This window comes from Erigeron canadensis, chromosome 8 (genome assembly GCF_010389155.1).
Source record: "Erigeron canadensis isolate Cc75 chromosome 8, C_canadensis_v1, whole genome shotgun sequence".
Taxonomy (NCBI): domain Eukaryota; kingdom Viridiplantae; phylum Streptophyta; class Magnoliopsida; order Asterales; family Asteraceae; genus Erigeron; species Erigeron canadensis.
In genome coordinates, this window is record NC_057768.1 from 45140983 (window position 1) to 45159584 (window position 18602).

The 18602-nt window shown below is 34.3% G+C and overlaps 3 protein-coding genes across 3 annotated transcripts; all 3 read left to right on the plus strand.

Moving 5' to 3' along the window:
- Positions 1-834: 834 nt before the first annotated feature.
- LOC122579471 (cyclin-A2-2-like) lies at positions 835-6994 on the plus strand. The gene is made up of 12 exons (XM_043751653.1): positions 835-994; positions 2469-2819; positions 2965-3238; positions 3615-3748; positions 4317-4409; positions 4813-4946; positions 5387-5462; positions 5540-5616; positions 5857-5890; positions 5984-6133; positions 6633-6764; positions 6905-6994. The coding sequence occupies exons 2-12, from the start codon at positions 2529-2531 to the stop codon at positions 6914-6916; spliced, it is 1407 nt and encodes a 468-aa protein (XP_043607588.1). The 5' UTR covers positions 835-994; positions 2469-2528; the 3' UTR covers positions 6917-6994.
- Positions 6995-8887: 1893 nt separating this feature from the next.
- Positions 8888-13618, plus strand: LOC122578297 (E3 ubiquitin-protein ligase At1g63170-like). Its single transcript, XM_043750226.1, has 5 exons — positions 8888-9015; positions 9879-10676; positions 12053-12178; positions 12605-12896; positions 13298-13618. Exons 2-5 carry the CDS (start codon positions 10042-10044, stop codon positions 13466-13468), a joined length of 1224 nt encoding a protein of 407 aa, XP_043606161.1. The 5' UTR covers positions 8888-9015; positions 9879-10041; the 3' UTR covers positions 13469-13618.
- Positions 13619-14467: 849 nt separating this feature from the next.
- LOC122578857 lies at positions 14468-18110 on the plus strand. The gene is made up of 7 exons (XM_043750905.1): positions 14468-15483; positions 15557-15697; positions 15860-15966; positions 16056-16425; positions 16530-16715; positions 17235-17347; positions 17439-18110. Exons 1-7 carry the CDS (start codon positions 14569-14571, stop codon positions 17878-17880), a joined length of 2274 nt encoding a protein of 757 aa, XP_043606840.1. The 5' UTR covers positions 14468-14568; the 3' UTR covers positions 17881-18110.
- Positions 18111-18602: the final 492 nt, after the last annotated feature.

The following is an 18602-nucleotide window of genomic DNA, read 5'->3' on the forward strand; positions in this document are numbered from 1 at the left end:
TTGTCTTCGGGCGGATTAATAGGGGGTTTTCTTCCATCGGGTATTTGAAATAGGCATTTCTACTTCGAGGGAGCTCTCTAACGCGGACCCGACTAAGACAACGTATGTTAGACCTCCCGCTGTTGAATCGCGACAAGAAGTTCTCAAGCGAAATTCACATTTAAAAAAAAAAGATAAATCTTTTGTGTACTTCTAACTATAGCTCAGTGGTTGAGCACCAGCTTTACATGCTGGAGGTCTCTAGTTTGAGACCTGGGAAAGTCATTTGAGAGAATTTCACAATAAAGTCCTCTAGTGAAGCATGTTTGAGTCCTGTAGAGAGGGCATGGTTTTATCCCAATTAAATGTCGTGCTTTCGTACGGTTTAGTTGAGAGTTTTTCCTCCTACTAGGTATTGAGGGTAAGGGGTCTATTTAGCGAGGATACGGTTAAAACAACGTAAGTTAGATCTCCTGTTATGAACAAATGATCCACACTTTAAAAAAAAATAAAATCTTTTGTAAATCAAATCATGAAAGATAGTAGTATATCATATTTGTGGACAAACATTAATTAATTAATTAACTAATTAATGACCATAGTATATCTGTATCCTCCACCACGTGACCATAGTAGTGCTGGCACAAGTAAGAGTGACAATACAATATTTGTCTTTTCAAATTTTTTGTAATTATTTTATATTTTTTGTATATATATTTTTTCTGGAGAAGATTTTAGAAGTTTTTTGAACTGTACCTCCTATCCCGCTCTCACGCTCCCCCCTCCTTTCCTTTCAGTCTCTCTCTCTCCCCTATATATACACACATTAGCTCTCTCTCTCACACAGTCTCTCCAATATATATCTTGTTCTTCTTATTTGTTGTTGTTGTTGTTGTTGTGCTACAATAATATTGTATTATTAAAATTAAAAATGCATTTGAAGCCTGCCCTATTTAATTAGCTAGGTGTAGCTCCGATCTTCATTGTAATCAGCGGCGCATCCAAAATATGCATTGTAAGCTCATTTATCCACACATTTTTTCACTCTCCCATACATCTTATATACACATATAAACAAATTGAATCTGCTGGCTAGCCTGCGTTCTATATAGATCTGTTACATTTTTTATTTTTCACTTTTAATTATTTATTGTTCCCTTTTAATTTATATTTTCATGAGTCGATTGATAGTATATATATGTGTATATATTTTGATTTAGCTGTGATTGAATCATTTGTAGTTTATGAGTATTCTTATGAGGCATGCTCAACAATTTATCTATTTTGGTTACGACATACTGTATATTTCGTACTCTTTTTATATATATATATATTATATAAACAGTGAAATTAATATAATATTCTTCTTGTATCATTGACTAGTAATTTAGATTTTTCTTGTGGCATGCACATGATGCGGCTTTTAAGAAGCTTCTCTTTTTTATTGATGTAAACTAGTACTTAAGAATATAGATACTGTATATCATTTGGCACATTATGATTCATTTTTTCTTTTGTATTTTGTGTCTAATAAAATAAGATGTTAGTTGATTTTCTTAAACTTTTGTTATTATTCTATTTACTTTCGATGGATTAGTGTGTTTGGGGATTATTTTTTTCATAACTTCAAGTGACAGTTGATTATTTTGATTTTACTCATAAAAATTGGTAACAGCAATAATACCCAATCGGCCAATCTTGCCAAATGCGGAATATGCCTCGGCTTGGGGTAGAAAGACTGCTTCCACAATCATAAAAGAATAGGTGTTAAGCGTTTAATTTGGAATGACTTTATAGTATCAGGATATAGTGTGCCTATTTCGGAAAAATATGGACCAATGACCTGTTTATATGCCACTTATCATTTGAGCAGCAGTCTGTTTAAACAATTGTAATATCCACACAGAGATTTTTAGCACATGAGTGACTTACATATACGAGGCATATGGACAATTGTCTGTTTCTCTGTTGTAGGTGCTTACTGTATTTACATCACACTTCAGAAAAAAAAGTAAATACTTGTATAGTTTTCAGGATTCTAAACCAAAACGGGGAAGGAATGTCGCAGGTTCAATCTGCCACAAAGCAGATGAGCTTGAAAGAAATTATCACATATGATGTAGCTGATTGTTGAAATTCAACCTTATAGTTGCAATAGCATGATTCATGTTTCTTTTGAACCCCAAGAAAATATATTGCTTTTTTGCAGTCACTTCAAAATATAAGTTGACACAATTGCATGTCTGCATGTATCATAGTCAAAAACTAATAAACCAGTTAGAGGCTTATTCATCTGTCAAACCCCCTCTTACTGGATGTAGATAGTGAACGAGCCTAAGTAACAAACATGCTTATCACCAGTCACAATCTGAGTAGTGTAGTTGACCTATAAGAATTAGTGGACTAGAACGCAAACCATATTTTCATTTCACAACATGGATATTATATTTACTAATGTAGTTGTGAATATCTGTATATTTTTGGAGCAGAGTTTATGGAAAGCATGTCAATTTAACATAAGGCGCCATTATCCTTCAAGGGAAAGAGACATGGATAAAGAAAATGCATCTGCTGCTAATATTCTGGGCGCCGCTGGACGCCTTACTAGAGCACGTGCTAAAGCTTTGGGAGCAACAGGGGGTTTTCCACCACTACATCCGGTGGCAAAACAGGATCGTAATCAGGCCCTTTGTCCAAAATTAAAACGAGCATCAGGAGATATCAAGTCTGTTACTGGTGCTGCTCCTACTGGCCAGCTCAAGAGAAGGGCTGTTTTTAAGGATATCACTAACAAATCCTCAGATTCCAGCATAAAAGGTTACAATGGAAATAAAGAACAGGTATGACTTATGACCGTTCAGTTGATAAAGAAACATGTTATTCATTTATATATACACTTCTAACATAAATATAGACTAGGGATAGAAGTGAAGGCACATAATGTATGCTTCATTTTTTTTTCTTGGTGATGTTGCTTGTTGTCAGGCTACCAAGCAGATCAAAAGATGTATTACAAAGAAGAATGAAAGGGTGGCACCATCTAATTGGGTGGACCCTCACGTTCATAAGAAGGCAAAAACATCAGAAAACATTACCAAAAAGAGTATGGATGAAGTAAATTTACATACAAAATCAGATAATGATACATCTATCCAACCACGTACTCATGAAAATCATAGAATGGGTGGTATGCCAGATTTGATTCTTGCAAGTCGGATATCCAACGAACACTCTGGACTTGGAAGTATTTCAAAGAAAGGTCAAATTATCATTATTTATTTTAATTTGCTGTAAACTAGGCCTTATGATGTGCATGTGTCATGAATCACAAAGCAATGGTCCACAGTTGTATATGTAGCTCAAATCTATCAAGCAACTTCAATATCCTTAATTCCAAGTTGGCCTATCTATAAAAGATAACTATATTGTTATTACAGTCAAAGTTAATATATTTGAATTCAATAATCAAGTACCAAGCTGAAGGATTGTGTACATGTTTTTCATTTAAGGCTTTCTGGTCCTTTAATATTAGAACCTTTTGAAGCAATATTGATTGTAACTATCTTCTGTTGTTCCCTTCTTTAGACTCCTCTTTATGTGGGTTCATAAGAATATTTTTTTGTTGCATCATGCAGGAGATGACAAGATTACCGGTGATATGAAATCCTCAAATGATCAGGCCATTGTTGACATTGATTCTAGGCATAAGTGTCCCCAGATGTGTAGCTTATATGCTGCAGAAGTATATGGCAATTTACGCATCGCAGAGGTCTGAATTGCTGTTGACCTCCCCTCATCGGTTAATACCTCTTTTTTTTTTAATTGTTATTAAGAACTGACCAACTTTCTCTATTTTGAGCAACGTTTATCGTATTAAATCATATTCTTAAGTATACAACAAGTATAGTTTTGTTTTATGTATCCAGGGAGTGTTTATTAAGCTTATCAGCATATTGTGTTTTCAAAATACAATAAGGTCAAACTCAAAAGCTGGTGCGAAAGAGAGCTTATTTGAGCTTGATTTATGAAAAAAGAGAGCTTCACAAGCTTTTTCAAACCAGCTTTTATGCTTCATGTATTTTGAAAACAACATAATCTAGAAAATAAGTTTATCCCAAATACCCTCTTGTTCAAATCATGTGCTATCTTCATTATAAATTTTGAAGTACTTTTTTCTTCTAAATCCTAATGAGTATAAGACTATATGTGTTTGTAAATTCTAATAGTGTGTATATGTTGCCTTCTCAGATACTACTATGTACTACATCTTCTATTTGTGTTCCATAAGAAGTACTCCTTTTCTTTCACTTATTTTAGAGGATCTTATTTTTCTACAGCTTAAGTGGAGACATTCAGTTGATTATATGAAAGCAGTGCAGCTGGAGATCACGCAAGAAATGCGTGGGATTCTCATTGATTGGCTTGTGGAGGTTAGTTAGTCAATATCTTTTGGGTTCAGAATTTCCACTTTTAATCAATAACCATACATATACGCATATGCCACCACGAATGTATTTATTGTTTCAAAAAGCATCAGATATCTTCATGTCATCGCTCATCAATGTCTTGCACTTGCCCTCCATTTGTGCCTTGCTCAATATTAATCTGTGCAAAATTATCTACCATTTTAGCGTCATAGAGATATACTATTTGCTTCTGCATTTACTTAATCCGCTAGCTAAACAAGAATGTATGATCACTTTTTCCCCATACATATTAAGGCATTTACATAGTAGGACGTTCTTTCAAATTTTAACAAGACATGTTTAAAGTTTTTCTTACTGCAGATATCCTTATTCATAAGTTGTTAATCACGAGTTTCTCAAATTATAGGTGTCTGAAGAATATGGACTAGCTTCTGAAACATTTTATTTAACGGTTTCTCTCATTGATCTGTATCTTTCCAAAAAATGCATTGGAAAGCGACGACTCCAATTACTTGGTATAACCTGCATGCTCATTGCTTCGTAAGTTCTCATTCTTTTCCATTACCAAGATGCATTAATCATCAACAGACCTTACTGAAAAATCCAGACACTATGCAGTATATATATCAAGATTTCATCACGTCTTCACTACCATTTTTATAAATGACAATCATGACATCTATTTAATAGATCTAACATTCCTCCGTTCTCATTTTGTCCCATTTGGTGTGAAGAAAGATAATGATGTGATAGTGGGTCATCTATAGTGTTCTATACTTCATTACTTTTAAAATTCTCTATGTATGTTTTGTGAGTATTATTTAACAAAAAGACGTGGTTTATGCATCATTCACCAGTTCTAGCTTATCCTGTAAGAAAATTGTCCATTAAGAGTTGCTTTCAACTAGTATGCAATTGATTACACAGTTAAGTCATATAAAAGAGTCTAATCAGATGTATTTCTTGAATATTGATTTAAGGAAATACGAAGAAATTTATGCTCCACGTATCGAAGAGTTCTGCTTTATCACTGACAGCACCTACACAAGAGGAGAGGTATGTAATTGTCACTAATGTGCTAATCTCTTTTCATATACACTCGGCATCACAAGTAAAGTATTTTATTCTCTCAGGTACTGGAGATGGAGGACCAAATACTGGATGTACTGAGCTTTCAGCTTTCTGTTCCAACAACCAAGAAGTTCTTGAGGTTAAAGTCCATGTCCATTACAAATTAAGTCACTTTGTCTATCCCATTTCGTTTCTTCACCCGATTCTATTTTGTGGGTTGCATACATACAAATCCCTGCATCACAATGATGGGCCCTCAAAATAGAAGTTGAGGTGCTATGAAACAGACTATGCAACCTGACTTACTCTTCCATTCTAAAATTATGCTGTACAAGTAAAGCCAAAAATCTCTCTAATGTAGACAATTCTTCATTTTCAGGAGATTCCTTTTGGTGGCACAAAGTTCTTATAAGGTAAAGTAATGTATCACTTCTGTAGTGAGACTTTTTATTGCAAGAAATAAAATTATGAAACTGAAAGTGGAATAATTTGCCGTTTATATGCAGGCTCCAGTTGTAGAGCTGGAATTCCTGGCTAATTATTTAGCAGAGCTAACTTTAATTGATTATAGTTTTCTAAAGTTCCTACCATCCCTCATTGCTGCCTCAGCTATATTCTTAGCAAAATGGACACTTGATCAGGACGAAGATCCATGGGTCAGTGTTTCTTTCAACCATATCCCCCTTGTATAAAATGGTCATCAGATGATAAAATCTGTATATTTGTTGTTTGCATTTCTATCCCTACTTTCAAAATAGACAAAGTTGTCCATAATACGAAGTTACGAACAGTTTCTAATTTTAATCATCATATATGTTATTTTCTAGGAAATTTAGACAAAATTGATGTAATATATACAGTAACTATTAGAGCATCGGCATGATTTTTGGGTATATAACAGAGATGTATATAAAGTAACAGTAATGTTATTATTGATAAACATATTGAAGAGATGTTATTTCAATGCGTGTTAATGCATTTAACAACAGTCAAAGTCAATGTTTTGACTGCAGGTAAGATTTGTGGGCAAACATATATATTGATAGACTGATCAAAAGCCATTTTACTTGATAATACCGTGGTCAAATAGCATCTTTTTGTAGCTATTTTGGTTTAGCCAAATGGACAAAAACATTGACCTTAATCTTCATGCAGAACGCTACGTTGGAACATTATACTAATTATAAGGCATCAGAGCTAAAAGTAACAGTTCTGGCCCTCCAAGATCTAGAACTTAACAACACAACCCCTCTCCATGCTATACGCCAAAAGTACAAGCAACTGAAGGTAAGGTTTTGTTCAACTAAGTTCATTCATCTATGTTTTGTGGTGTAAAAGAAATCAGAAATCTTTATACTGGGAATGTGTATGATGGTATAACACATAATCGTCTACTGCATTACAGTAACAATGTCTAACGAATGTAGGTTTTATTTTAGCAGTACAAAAGTGTTGCAACTTTAACATCCCAAATACCGGTGAAGCCCCTGCCTTGAAGTCTGTGCTGCTGGATTTTTTTTTTTGGTCATACCATGAGATCAACAGTCTGCTGGGATCTTCTGGTTATTTTGATTAGTTATACGGAGCCTTTGTCGTTTCTGTTCTTGATGATTTATCTATCTTCTTAAGTTCAAGGCAGCCTTCACTTCCTGTTGTAAGTGGTAATTAAACCACCTGCTGTAACTAGTTTTGGTGTTGTTTTGGTATTGTCACAGTTGTAATGTTGTAAGGTATCGAGCATATGTATGTGACCTATATTCCATTTCAGAAAAGAAAACCAGTTTTTATATATATATACATACAATACAAGTATCATTATAATTTAGCAAGTTTTTTTGTTTATTACTCCGTATTTATTTATTTAGTCTAGTCAACTTAGTAATTAGGATTAGCTAAAAACTTTTTTTTTAAGGCTAACATCATTAATGATTTACAACAAACGCAACAAAACAATTACAGCAACCAGAGCTACATATTTACTTCATTGTCTAGGTTAGTGGGTTGGTTGTATTTTCTAGTCTAGTTTATATATTATAACCTATATAAAAAGATTATAACCTATATAAGATTTCGCGTGAATAGTAAAGCTAGGTAGCTGGCAGCTGGCTCAGCAGCTTGCGTGCCCGTTTGTTTTTTTTTTTTCGTTTTTTGATTAGTATGTTATGGAGTTTTCATCGTGATTTCTTAACATTTTAATGCTTCAAATTTAAACCATTAAATCTTTAAGTTTTTTTTACCATTAAAGTTTTATGTTTGAAAGATTAATTTTTCCAGTTTTTTAGGATTTATAATACCGTAGTTTTTTTTCACTATTAAAGTTTTTAGCTTCTTATTTAATCAAATAAAAAAGTTACATACTTTGTATTTCGTCACCAAAAATGTGTATTTAAGATTTACGATGTATTGTTTAACCAGGTTTTTTCCTTAGTTTGATAAACGATTGTCATGTTAAAATTTATGATCCGCTTTCAAGTTGATACCCAATTGTTATCTCTGGGCAACGGTCGGGTATAACGCTAGTTGGACTATATAAAAATTTATATAAACAATTTTTTAATAAAATAGCTAACATTGCAGTTACAAAAAAGCTAAATATTTTTGTAAAGTTAGTGGGTGAAAACTATAATTTTTTCAATCTACTTTTCTCTTTGCTAATATGTATGGGGGGGTACCATTTTGCAATACCAATAAAATTCCCATTAGAAGGATGACAATTATTTTGAGACTAAGAATAAATAATGCCAAAATAGAATAACATGAAAAACGATATGATTAATTTGGATATGTCACTACTCTCTAATGACCTACAGATGGAAATGTGGAATGACTTTTATTACGAGATCAAAACTTCAAATTCGACTAGAACTCATATTATTTTTTGTGTAAGTGACACATCTGGTTTGTAGAATACTATAATTGACGATCTTGAGACTATTTTGATAGTGGCAAAGCCACGCTTTATAATTGGATATTATTGACAATGTTGAAATCTGATAATTAATATTTTTGATGATTAATTCTTAAAAGGGAAAAACAAGAATATAGCCAGAAATATGAATTTTTAAATTTTTCACTCACAAACTCCCTTGTGTAAATATAAATCTCCCCACCGTTAAAAATGGTAAGAAGTATGCCGCTGCATATTTGTTACCCCTTCTTAAAAGGGATAAATTAGTGTATAGGTCTAATATAAGATAAACGCTTACCTTTTCAATTTAATTCCAAAAATATAAACAACCGCTTTTAACAGTTGTAATTCGTGCATCTATATCTGTACAATATACTCAACACGCAGCACAACCTCAAGAATATCCAAAATCACGGCGATCAAGAAACGATATAAAAGTCAAAGTTTGACACTATATATACATACACATTCACATTCTATATTTGTATCTATATATTATATATATATATATCTCCCCGATTATTAATTAAAAATAAATAATTGAAAAATAAACATCAGTAGGTCCAACAGGTGTGTTTTCGAATCATCATCATCTGAACGAACGATTGATCTATAATCGCATAATCACTGGTTAGTTATATTGATTTTTGATTACTTGTATTGATTAAACCAGCTGAATTACGCAATTAAACTTGATATTATCGCATTATTATTATCATTATTCTTAGGGTTTTATCATTATACTTATTTATAGTTTATTTGATTTGTTGCTATCAATTAGGTTTTTTCTTTTTTTGTTTGGATATGTATTGCTGGAAAGAATAAAGTTTTTATGTGGATTTGGTTTATTACAAATTTGGGTATATTGGTTTTACAGGAAATTCTTTTAGTTGTTTTTTACTTTTTTTGTTAAGTTATAATAGTAGTTGGTAGACTGGAAGTGATATTTACACAACAAATCTTTGTCGCGACAACCGTATTTGTACCTTGTGTGCGCATAACTTCTCGTTAGTAAACGACTAGAGAGATATGCGAAAGCGTAACGGTATGCATTATATATTTGTTATTTTCTTGGTGTGTTTTTAGTACTACATGATATGATAACTTTTTTGGAGTTGGGTAATTATAAGTAAAAGGCGTATCAAAAATAGGCAGAGTATGGTTCTTCGTGTGCTATCGATTTCATTTTTTTCTTTGTGTTAATAATCTTGTGGTGTAATTAACATGGAGTTATCGTTTGGTAACGTTTTGATAAAAATGAATGATGAGTAGCTTGCATGTTGTAATTAATTTTACCCGATTCTGTATCAATAATTGTTATTTGAGCATTGATTACTGTTAAATTATTTTCCCTGATGTGCGTTTTCATTAGCAAGACAAGACGTGAAGTATTTTTGTAGTTACTAAGTGCGACCTTTATACGGAAATGGAATATCATTTAATTTCATGCCTCGAGTGAGATGTCTAATGAGTTGTAGTTTCCATTTTGGCAGGTTGAATTTCACTAAAATCGACGTATGGTGGTATTCTAAAATTTTAAACTGATTCCGGGTTTATGACAGATTAAGACAAACAGGGTGTCCCTAATCAATTTGAAAATCGTTCTTTACTGTTTCTATCTCATGTTTCCACTACACTATTTACTGGAAGTTTTAGATGGGAGTTTGTCTATTGGGACCACATTGTAAATTGAAATCAAGCAAGCCACTACTAGCAATGGAGCGAACACAAAACATTGAGTATGCTGGACACGTGATTGATATAATCCCAGATAGACCAGTCAACGGGTCAAATTTACAACAAAATGAAAACCCCCCTTCTACTAGTGTTACTGATCCTGTTTTTCAGCATAGTTTTTCTACTACAAATGCTACAAATACAAGAAATACACCTTTTGTTAGAAGAGGAAATGCCCATGGAACACGTAGGAGTCCTTTAAATTCTGGCTATTGGATATCTATAGAATTACTTATAACCGTGAGCCAAATAATAGCAGCCGTTGTGGTTTTATCATTATCAAGGCATGAGCATCCTCACGCTCCATTATTTACATGGGTTATTGGTTATGCTTCTGGATGTGTAGCAACTCTCCCGTTGCTATTTTGGCGTTTTTATTTTAGAAACCAAGCATCAGACCAGGATGAATCTCAGTCTCGTCAGGGTTCGACTCCTAACAGCCTTTCAGCTATAGCTACCTCTTTAACTTCATCGTCAAATACAAGAACTTCGGTTGCGGACACTAATAATACCACAAGCTCAACAAGACCTACAATGGGAGCACTGAATGCAAGGTATGTAGTTGTCTGGGAATCTTTTTATCGTAATATGCAGTTTCTGTTATGATCTTTTGTTTCATTACTTATGGTTAGCTGTGCGCCTGTGCCTTGGGTTAATTAATTCAAGCAAGTATAAGAAGAAAAGAAAGGTATTTTGTGAATTTGGAGTAAGAATTTCTTAAGTAAGGTTCCGAGTCAATAGATTATTGTTTTGCTTTAAGACCAGTTTTGTTGTTGATTTGAAAATGAGTATTTGATTTGTAAATAAGTAGATAATCAGTAGCAGTTTTTGCTTGTCCAAAGTTTAAGGTTTTGCTTGGAGTAAGAATCTTTTTAAGTAAGGTTTCGGGTCGATAGATAATTGTTTTGCTTTTAGATCAGTTTTCTTGTTGATTTGAAATGAGTAATTGATTTGTAAATAAGTAGATAATCAGTAGCAGTTTTTGCTTGTCCAAAGATTAAGGTTTTTATAAATTACGATTTTCAAGTCCCAATAATCAGATATTTGTTTCACATATCCAAACACTCCTAATTAGCCAGGTTAAGATATCTACTTCTTCCCTCTATATAAGAAGTGGCTCATGTCAATGGTATAATAGACTCGGATAAACATGCATGCCCCCTTTGTATGCTGCTGATTTGTTCGTTAACGGAAACCTAATGCATCTACCTAGTTGTAATTCAGTATAATTCTACTTAGAGCAGAAGATATAGTGTAGTGATAGAGATGATGCATTTCCTTGTGGATTTAATAAATTCACAACAATGACCAGGACATCAGTTTCTTGTGCAAGTGACTGCACCAGGATACAAATTTTCTGCTGAAGTACTATTTAACATAAATATACAGCATTCTTCACATACACATTAACCCAAGGGCCTTGGTCCTTCTGGTATATAAGGTGACCAGTAGATTGTGCGTTTTATCCCACGGTGGTTAAATTGTAAATATGTGTTGATAATTGTTTTTTTTTTTTAAACATGAAATACACAATTATTATAGCAGCATATACTTGCAAAACCATTAAGAATATTTCGAATATTATCAGTTTACACCTTAATAAAGCTTACAGTTGGTGGTTAACTAACGATAATGGCACATGACATCTAATTAACATTGACTAATACAACTATCATTTTTAAATTAACCTTGAGCCCATGAGTACAGTCTTAATGAGACGAGAAGACACAAAGGATGCATCACATGATGAGGTAGTTCAATATAATTTATTCCTGTGTGTTATATTTTAGCCAAAAACACAGAGCTTAGTCAGACTCATCTGGTTACACTGAATTATGCAAAGTTCGTTAGTAAAGTCGGGTTCTGGATTGTGCATACTGATAGATGGGGTTGCACAATTACTTACACAAATTTTTTGCTTTTGTTACAGAATTAAAGTGCTGGTTGAGTACTTCAAGATGGGGTTGGATTGCTTTTTTGCAGTTTGGTTTGTCGTTGGGAATGTGTGGATCTTTGGCGGCCATTCTTCTGCTTCTGATGCTCCCAACTTGTATAGGTAAAAGTCAATACATGTCATTTGCTACCTGAGCTGGGAAAATGGGGTGGATTCGGAAACAGGTCTTTCTTGTGCAGGTGAAAAATGGCTGACTCGGGTTGTGATGAATTAGAACAGTTAAATATAAATGTATGGATTTTCTATATCCTATCATAGCCTCAAATATGATTACAAAGTTTGTATTGTCATAGAAGGGTATAAAATTTTGAATTAAATGATTTAGGTGGTTTTGGGAATAAAAATACATTTTGAGTGACTTTGAGCGGCCTGAAATTTTGACCTGTTCCCTTTTTATCATTTTTATTTTACTTTATCTGTTTGACCCAGATTGACCAATTTATAAGTTTGACTGCTATCCTCTACTTTACCGCTTCTGTTATTTTAGTGGTTGAATGGCCATCTTACATTAATCTCTGGTATTTGCAGGTTATGTCTAGTGTTTCTTACTTTCAGCTGTATCGGGTATGCAATGCCATTCATCTTGTGCGCGACAATCTGTTGCTGCCTCCCTTGTATAATTTCAGTCTTAGGCTTCAGGGAGGATCTGCAACAAAATAGAGGAGCTACTACGGAGTCCATTAATTCTCTGCCTACCTACAAGTTTAAAACTAAGAAACATAAACATGGAAATAGTAAAGAGAACCACTCTGGTGCTAGTGAAGGTGGGGTCGTGGCTGTAGGAACAGAGAAAGAGCGTGTTCTATCCGGAGAAGATGCGGTTAGTCAAGTCCTTAACTATTTCTGATTAATTTGCCTTTAACTTTCGTGCTTTCAGATTAGTTTGCAACCAGAGGGTAAAATGGGAATGGGTCAAACAGGTGGAACAAAGTGCACTTTTAGACTTTTAGTGTTAAAAATATATTATTTGTAATCATATCTTTACACTAGATTTTGTATAAGCTCGATATATTTTTGAAAAGAGGTGTCTTGGGTCAACCCAACTGGTCTTGGATCGTATTTGACTTGTGACACAACCCGTCCGGCCCACTTATTTTGCTACCTTAAGCATACGTGTTAGTCTGCAAGAGAAATGTACACACTAGTACTCAAGTTTTATCATGCATTTGTTTTACGTTATGTCCTTGAAACTTTGTTTATATGTATTGTTTTTTTAATCAGGTGTGTTGCATTTGTTTGGCTAAGTATGCAAACAATGATGAACTGAAGGAGTTGCCATGTACTCACTTCTTTCACAAGGATTGCGTGGACAAGTGGTTGAAGATTAATGCTTCATGTCCACTATGTAAAGGTGAAGTTGGGGAGAGTCTCTTAAGTTCAGTAATCGAATGAACATCAATGCCGGTCTGCAAGCGTAACTTGGTGGTTTAGTTTTAGTCAGGGCTTTTCTGTTACACATATATCATCAGTTTGTCAATATACATATGCTGCTTTAAAGAGTGTTATTTTATAATGAAGAGAAGGCCCGATAGATTTTGATAATTTTATTGGTCTAGTTAGGAAATATTGCGATTTTGCATTTCAACCCATGTATGTCACCTGTTCTTTATTTTTAGTAGATAGAAAATAGGTGAATTTGGAGATTGGAAAAAAAGGCTCCGGGTCAAGAAGAGGACACTTAAGTATACAAAATGGGTTACGTTGGGTTGGGTTGGGTTGATCTGCAATCACTTCTGACAGGTAGCCGTGTTAATTTATTAAAAATACCGAAAGATTTGTTTATATTACATTTTGGTTATATGAGGACATGTCATGTGAAATTTTGTAGTTATTGTCATGGAACAATTTATTTAAGAATATGATATAACTGGAGACCACCTCAAAACAACTCAACCCAGTAACATCACTCATATTCCAAACATTCGAATGGCTAAACATGTAATCATCCGAGCTCAACCCATCATACAGTATCTCATTCGTATTTCTTTTACGGCCCAAGTCAAAGCTTCTCAGGCTTCTTTATTAAAAGTCGTTACCAGAAGGTATGACCATCAAAAGTACAACTCTTCATGGGGTTGTACCATATTCCTTCCATGGGACATGAAGGCCTAATAATTGATGTCTTATTATTGATGGGATAGGGAGTGGTAGCAGCTACTATGGTGGCAGAGGGTGGTGCAAGGGTGGGAATAGCCACGGCGTTATTTTTCATTTTATTATATAAACTTGATATTGACACATTTTGTAGTTACTCTCGAGGAATATTTTAAGATATGAAGAAACACGTTATCGAATTGAAGTAAACGGTACATATCTTTCTCTTTACATCAAATTAAAAATTGAAGTAAACGGTCTTCTTTATATTCCCTTGCCTACCACAGCCACATGAAAGAGTTGACGTTGAAAATACCTCTACGGCTCTACACATACACATTTCAAACTTGAACATTTGTTCTCATCTTATCTTTCTGAAATCTCTCTCTAAAAAACTTATGGCTTTAGTGAAAGAGTTAGAGCACCTTAAAATCTCATTAGATGCCATAAATCTAGCCACCAATAGCTTCGGTGTTGAGAATTTCATTGGGGTTGGCGGGTTCGGCAAGGTATACAAAGGAGAGATAACCGACAAGAAAGGTCTAACCCAAACAGTCGCAATAAAGAGGTTAGACCGTAAACATGGACAAGGCGAACATGAGTTTCTAACAGAGATAATGATGCTCTCCCGTTATCGTCACAAGAACCTTGTCTCTCTATTAGGATTTTGTGACGAGGGAGAGGAAAAAATCCTTGTTTATGAGTACGAATTTAATGGGAGCCTCGAAAAGTATCTTAGTAGCAATGATCTTACGTGGGTTCAACGTCTCAAGATATGCATTGGGGCAGCTCGTGGACTTGAGTATCTTCACAATCCTTTTGGGACGCAACAAAGAGTATTGCACCGAGACGTGAAGAGCTCTAATGTTCTTTTGGACCACTTTTGGGAAGCTAAGATATCCGACTTTGGGTTGTCTAAAATCGGGCCGGCAAATCAAGAGTTCACGTTTCTAGTCTCTACTGTGGTTGGGACATTAGGGTATTGTGATCCACTTTACGCAGAGACGGGGATATTGACGAAGGAGTCTGATGTGTATTCATTTGGCGTTGTTTTGTTTGAAGTTCTGTGCGGTAGGTTGTGCATTGGGAATCGTGATGATGATCCCAATAGGCTATTAGCAAGACTTGCACAACGTTGCTATGAAAAAGGAACGCTGGAAGACATTATCTTTAATGGTTTACGCGAACAAATGGAACCAAAGTCTTTAGAAGCCTTTTCTTCCATTGCATATCAGTGCTTGCGAAGAGAGCGTGAAGAGCGTCCCACTATGGCTGATGTGCTTGCAGAACTTGAACAGGCATTTGAATATCAAGTAAGCAGTTTTTACTTCTTATATATATATTTTAATCTTGATACAGAGATGTTAAACCAGGGTTGTTTCACAGGAAAATCATGAAAGCGGAAAACCCATGGAATATGAAGAAATAATCCAGATGGCTGATAGTGAACATCCCTTAGTATACACAAATAAAAAGGAACTCAAATTGCTACTATCTTCAGGAGTTCTTATTGATTGGGGTAAAAGGGTAAGTCACTGCTGTTCTTTCTTTGTTTTATTGACCGGGTGTTTCTTAACCTCTGATTTTTAATGTCACTTTTTTTTGAACGGTTTAATGCCATTTTATATAAATGTATCTACGAAGAAAGCTAGGTTTCATAATGATTTGTCCGTTGTATTAAATCTGTAGTGGTTTTCGTTGAGCAAGAACGAACTCAACTGTGAGATGATTTCTGCATCAGAGTTTTCATTCAAAGGTTCTGAAAGTGTTGAATGGGTTCCTCATCCCAAATCAAGGTTATGTCATATATAAGACGGATATATGAGTCAATGAGTGTCCTTTTTCAACTCCATATTGTTTGTTATCTAAATTTCAATATGTGCAGGTTTTTAGAGGTAGCAAAGATTGAAGATTCACACGATATGAATATAGAGGTTGATATAGAAACATTTTTCTTGTCCCCTGGGATTACATATGCAGCCTACTTGGTGTTCAAGTATTGTAATACTTCATATTTTCAAGAACCAGAGATGTCAAGTCAACCAATATTTGTTGGTTTAAAGTACAAACTCAAGGAGGCAGAGGAGTCATCTAGATCTCACCTTGCAGACCATACAAATGACGGATGGATGCTAATTGAACTGTGCCAATTCTTAACTTGTAAAAAAGTCACAAAACTTGAGGTTTCGTTGTACAGTTTTTTTGGTTATACAAGTGTTCTTTTGGAAGGCATCCAGTTCTTGCCTGTTGAGCAGGTAGTCACCTTCTTTCGCAATAGTTAATTTGTACTACTGTAGCGTCATCATGGAATGCTTACAAAGTCTATAATCATCCCTGTTACTGTCATTTTTATCTACAGGCAATAATTGACGAGTCAATACAAGTCGAGAATTTACATACCAACCCGACAAATGGGGAACATAAACTACCAAGTGATTATCGGCACATAATCAAGATGGCAAAAGATCCTGTGCCATACAAGATCACTCACAGGGAACTCTACTTGCTGCTTTCCAATGGGATCCTCATAAATAAAGGCCAAGCGGTATGGCTTTTTTTTTTTTCTTCAGTCAAATAGTTTGTCGATATAAAAAGGATGTGATATGTAGGCTAAAAACAAAGTTTAGTCATACACAATAGATAATATAAGCAATATAAAGTTAACAAGGGGTGACGACCTTTACCGAATATAAGCAATATACTACTCGTACACAACAGACAATTGTGTAAAACATGGAATTGTCTTGTATGAAAGATCTTTGTTATGTACATTAAATGACTCAATTTACCTCAACACAATAATTTTCTTGTATAGATTACAAATTCTCAAGACTTGGGTAGCCTTAGATATTAGAAATTTCATGGATTCTATATATATCTTCCATAGGAATTTACTTCCACACATCTTAGATTGTTTTAGTTTCTATGCTCTGTTCTTTTGGATGCCATTTGACCCACTGGATCAGTAGTTCTGTGTTTATTAACTTTTATTTTGCATGATTGATAGTCGTTACATTCTCTAAAAAGTAAAAATAGCCTGATTATGTTGTCATAACTTGAACAGTTCTTTTATCTGAACCAAGATGGGTTGAAATGTTGTCTGCAAGCAGCAAGTGCAGTTGTAAAATACCATGAATCGCTTGAGACTTTTCATTGGATATCTGTACGTGAATCAAGGTACGTACCCCTTCTCTCGAGCCATCTATTCAAACATTGGTCATCCTAAGTTATTCTGCAAAACTTCTTGAAACTAACTGAATATCTGCAGGTTTGAGAAGGTGGCAGTATGTCAATCTGGCTATGAATTTCGTATAAATTGCAATACCAACTCCCACATGCTGTCACCAAATACAACATATGCAATTTACCTTGTATACAAATTGCCAAAAGACATCCATGGGGTGTTTGAATGTCCTCTAGAAGTAAAAAAATTTCACCGCTATCCTGAAAATGAAACGAAACTTTTTTTATTAACTAGCCCAAAAACCCCAGTAATTGGTCAGGGACATGGAAAGAACCTGTTGAATAGACCAAAGATCGACGAGATTCCGCAAGAAAGAAAAGATGGTTGGATGGAGGCTCAGATATGGTCATTTATAACAGATGCTGCTCCTAGTAGTATAAACAAAGAACTGGAGGTGAGCCTTTGTGATTATCAAGAGAAACTTACTGGGCTTATTGTGGAAGGAATTGAGATCAGACCCAAATAAATTGTAGTAATTGTGATATCAGATCAAACTTGGTGCTGTCAAGATTTATGAACTTTAGACGTTTGTGTTTTGCTTTTTTTCTTTCCTTCATCTCCGGAACAAAATTAGATTGAGTGCATTTGCATATTGTCAAACTGAACATACACAAAAGCAACTAGATAACCAACAAAGTTCATTATGTACTACATGTTTACAAGTTGAAGTTAGTAATACCATCTCCTGTTTTCTTATCTTATCGACAAACCATTTATACATTTGAGGAATCATTAACCATAATATCATTATGAAAGTGTTTGGATGTGTTCAAACCTTGTAACAATAACTGCAAATTAGCAAACAACAACACAGATACTCAATTATGCAGGGACTGCAAATTAACAAACCCCTTATCAATTTCGAACTTTTAATAAACAGATTAAAGGTTCACAACAAATTTATCACTTAGAATAAAAGAAATATTACAAATTAATTATTATTAGAGTTTGAAAAAAAAATTATGTTAATTTTGAAAAGATAAGTAACACATAAACACAAAATATATACATATTTACAAGTTGTCCACCATCAAATTAATTATCATGCCTTATTCACTGAAGGCTCTTATCATGCATAATATAATAATGTTAGTTAACAAGAAACAAAACAGTAAGTATTAAAGTTTTTAAATCCAAGGTAATTAAAAAAAAACTTGGCACAAGCAACCAGGACATGCCTCTTCTGCA

Coding starts and splice junctions, on each gene's coding strand:
- LOC122579471 (XM_043751653.1), top strand. CDS start 2,529: ATGGATAAAGAAAATGCATCTGCTGCTAATATTCTGGGCGCCGCTGGA. Junction 4,410..4,812: donor TCATTGATTGGCTTGTGGAG/GTTAGTTAGTCA, acceptor CTCAAATTATAG/GTGTCTGAAGAATATGGACT. Junction 6,134..6,632: donor ATCAGGACGAAGATCCATGG/GTCAGTGTTTCT, acceptor ATCTTCATGCAG/AACGCTACGTTGGAACATTA.
- LOC122578297 (XM_043750226.1), top strand. CDS start 10,042: ATGGGAGTTTGTCTATTGGGACCACATTGTAAATTGAAATCAAGCAAG. Junction 10,677..12,052: donor ATGGGAGCACTGAATGCAAG/GTATGTAGTTGT, acceptor CTTTTGTTACAG/AATTAAAGTGCTGGTTGAGT. Junction 12,897..13,297: donor TTCTATCCGGAGAAGATGCG/GTTAGTCAAGTC, acceptor TTTTTTAATCAG/GTGTGTTGCATTTGTTTGGC.
- LOC122578857 (XM_043750905.1), top strand. CDS start 14,569: ATGGCTTTAGTGAAAGAGTTAGAGCACCTTAAAATCTCATTAGATGCC. Junction 15,698..15,859: donor TTATTGATTGGGGTAAAAGG/GTAAGTCACTGC, acceptor TTAAATCTGTAG/TGGTTTTCGTTGAGCAAGAA. Junction 17,348..17,438: donor ATATCTGTACGTGAATCAAG/GTACGTACCCCT, acceptor GAATATCTGCAG/GTTTGAGAAGGTGGCAGTAT.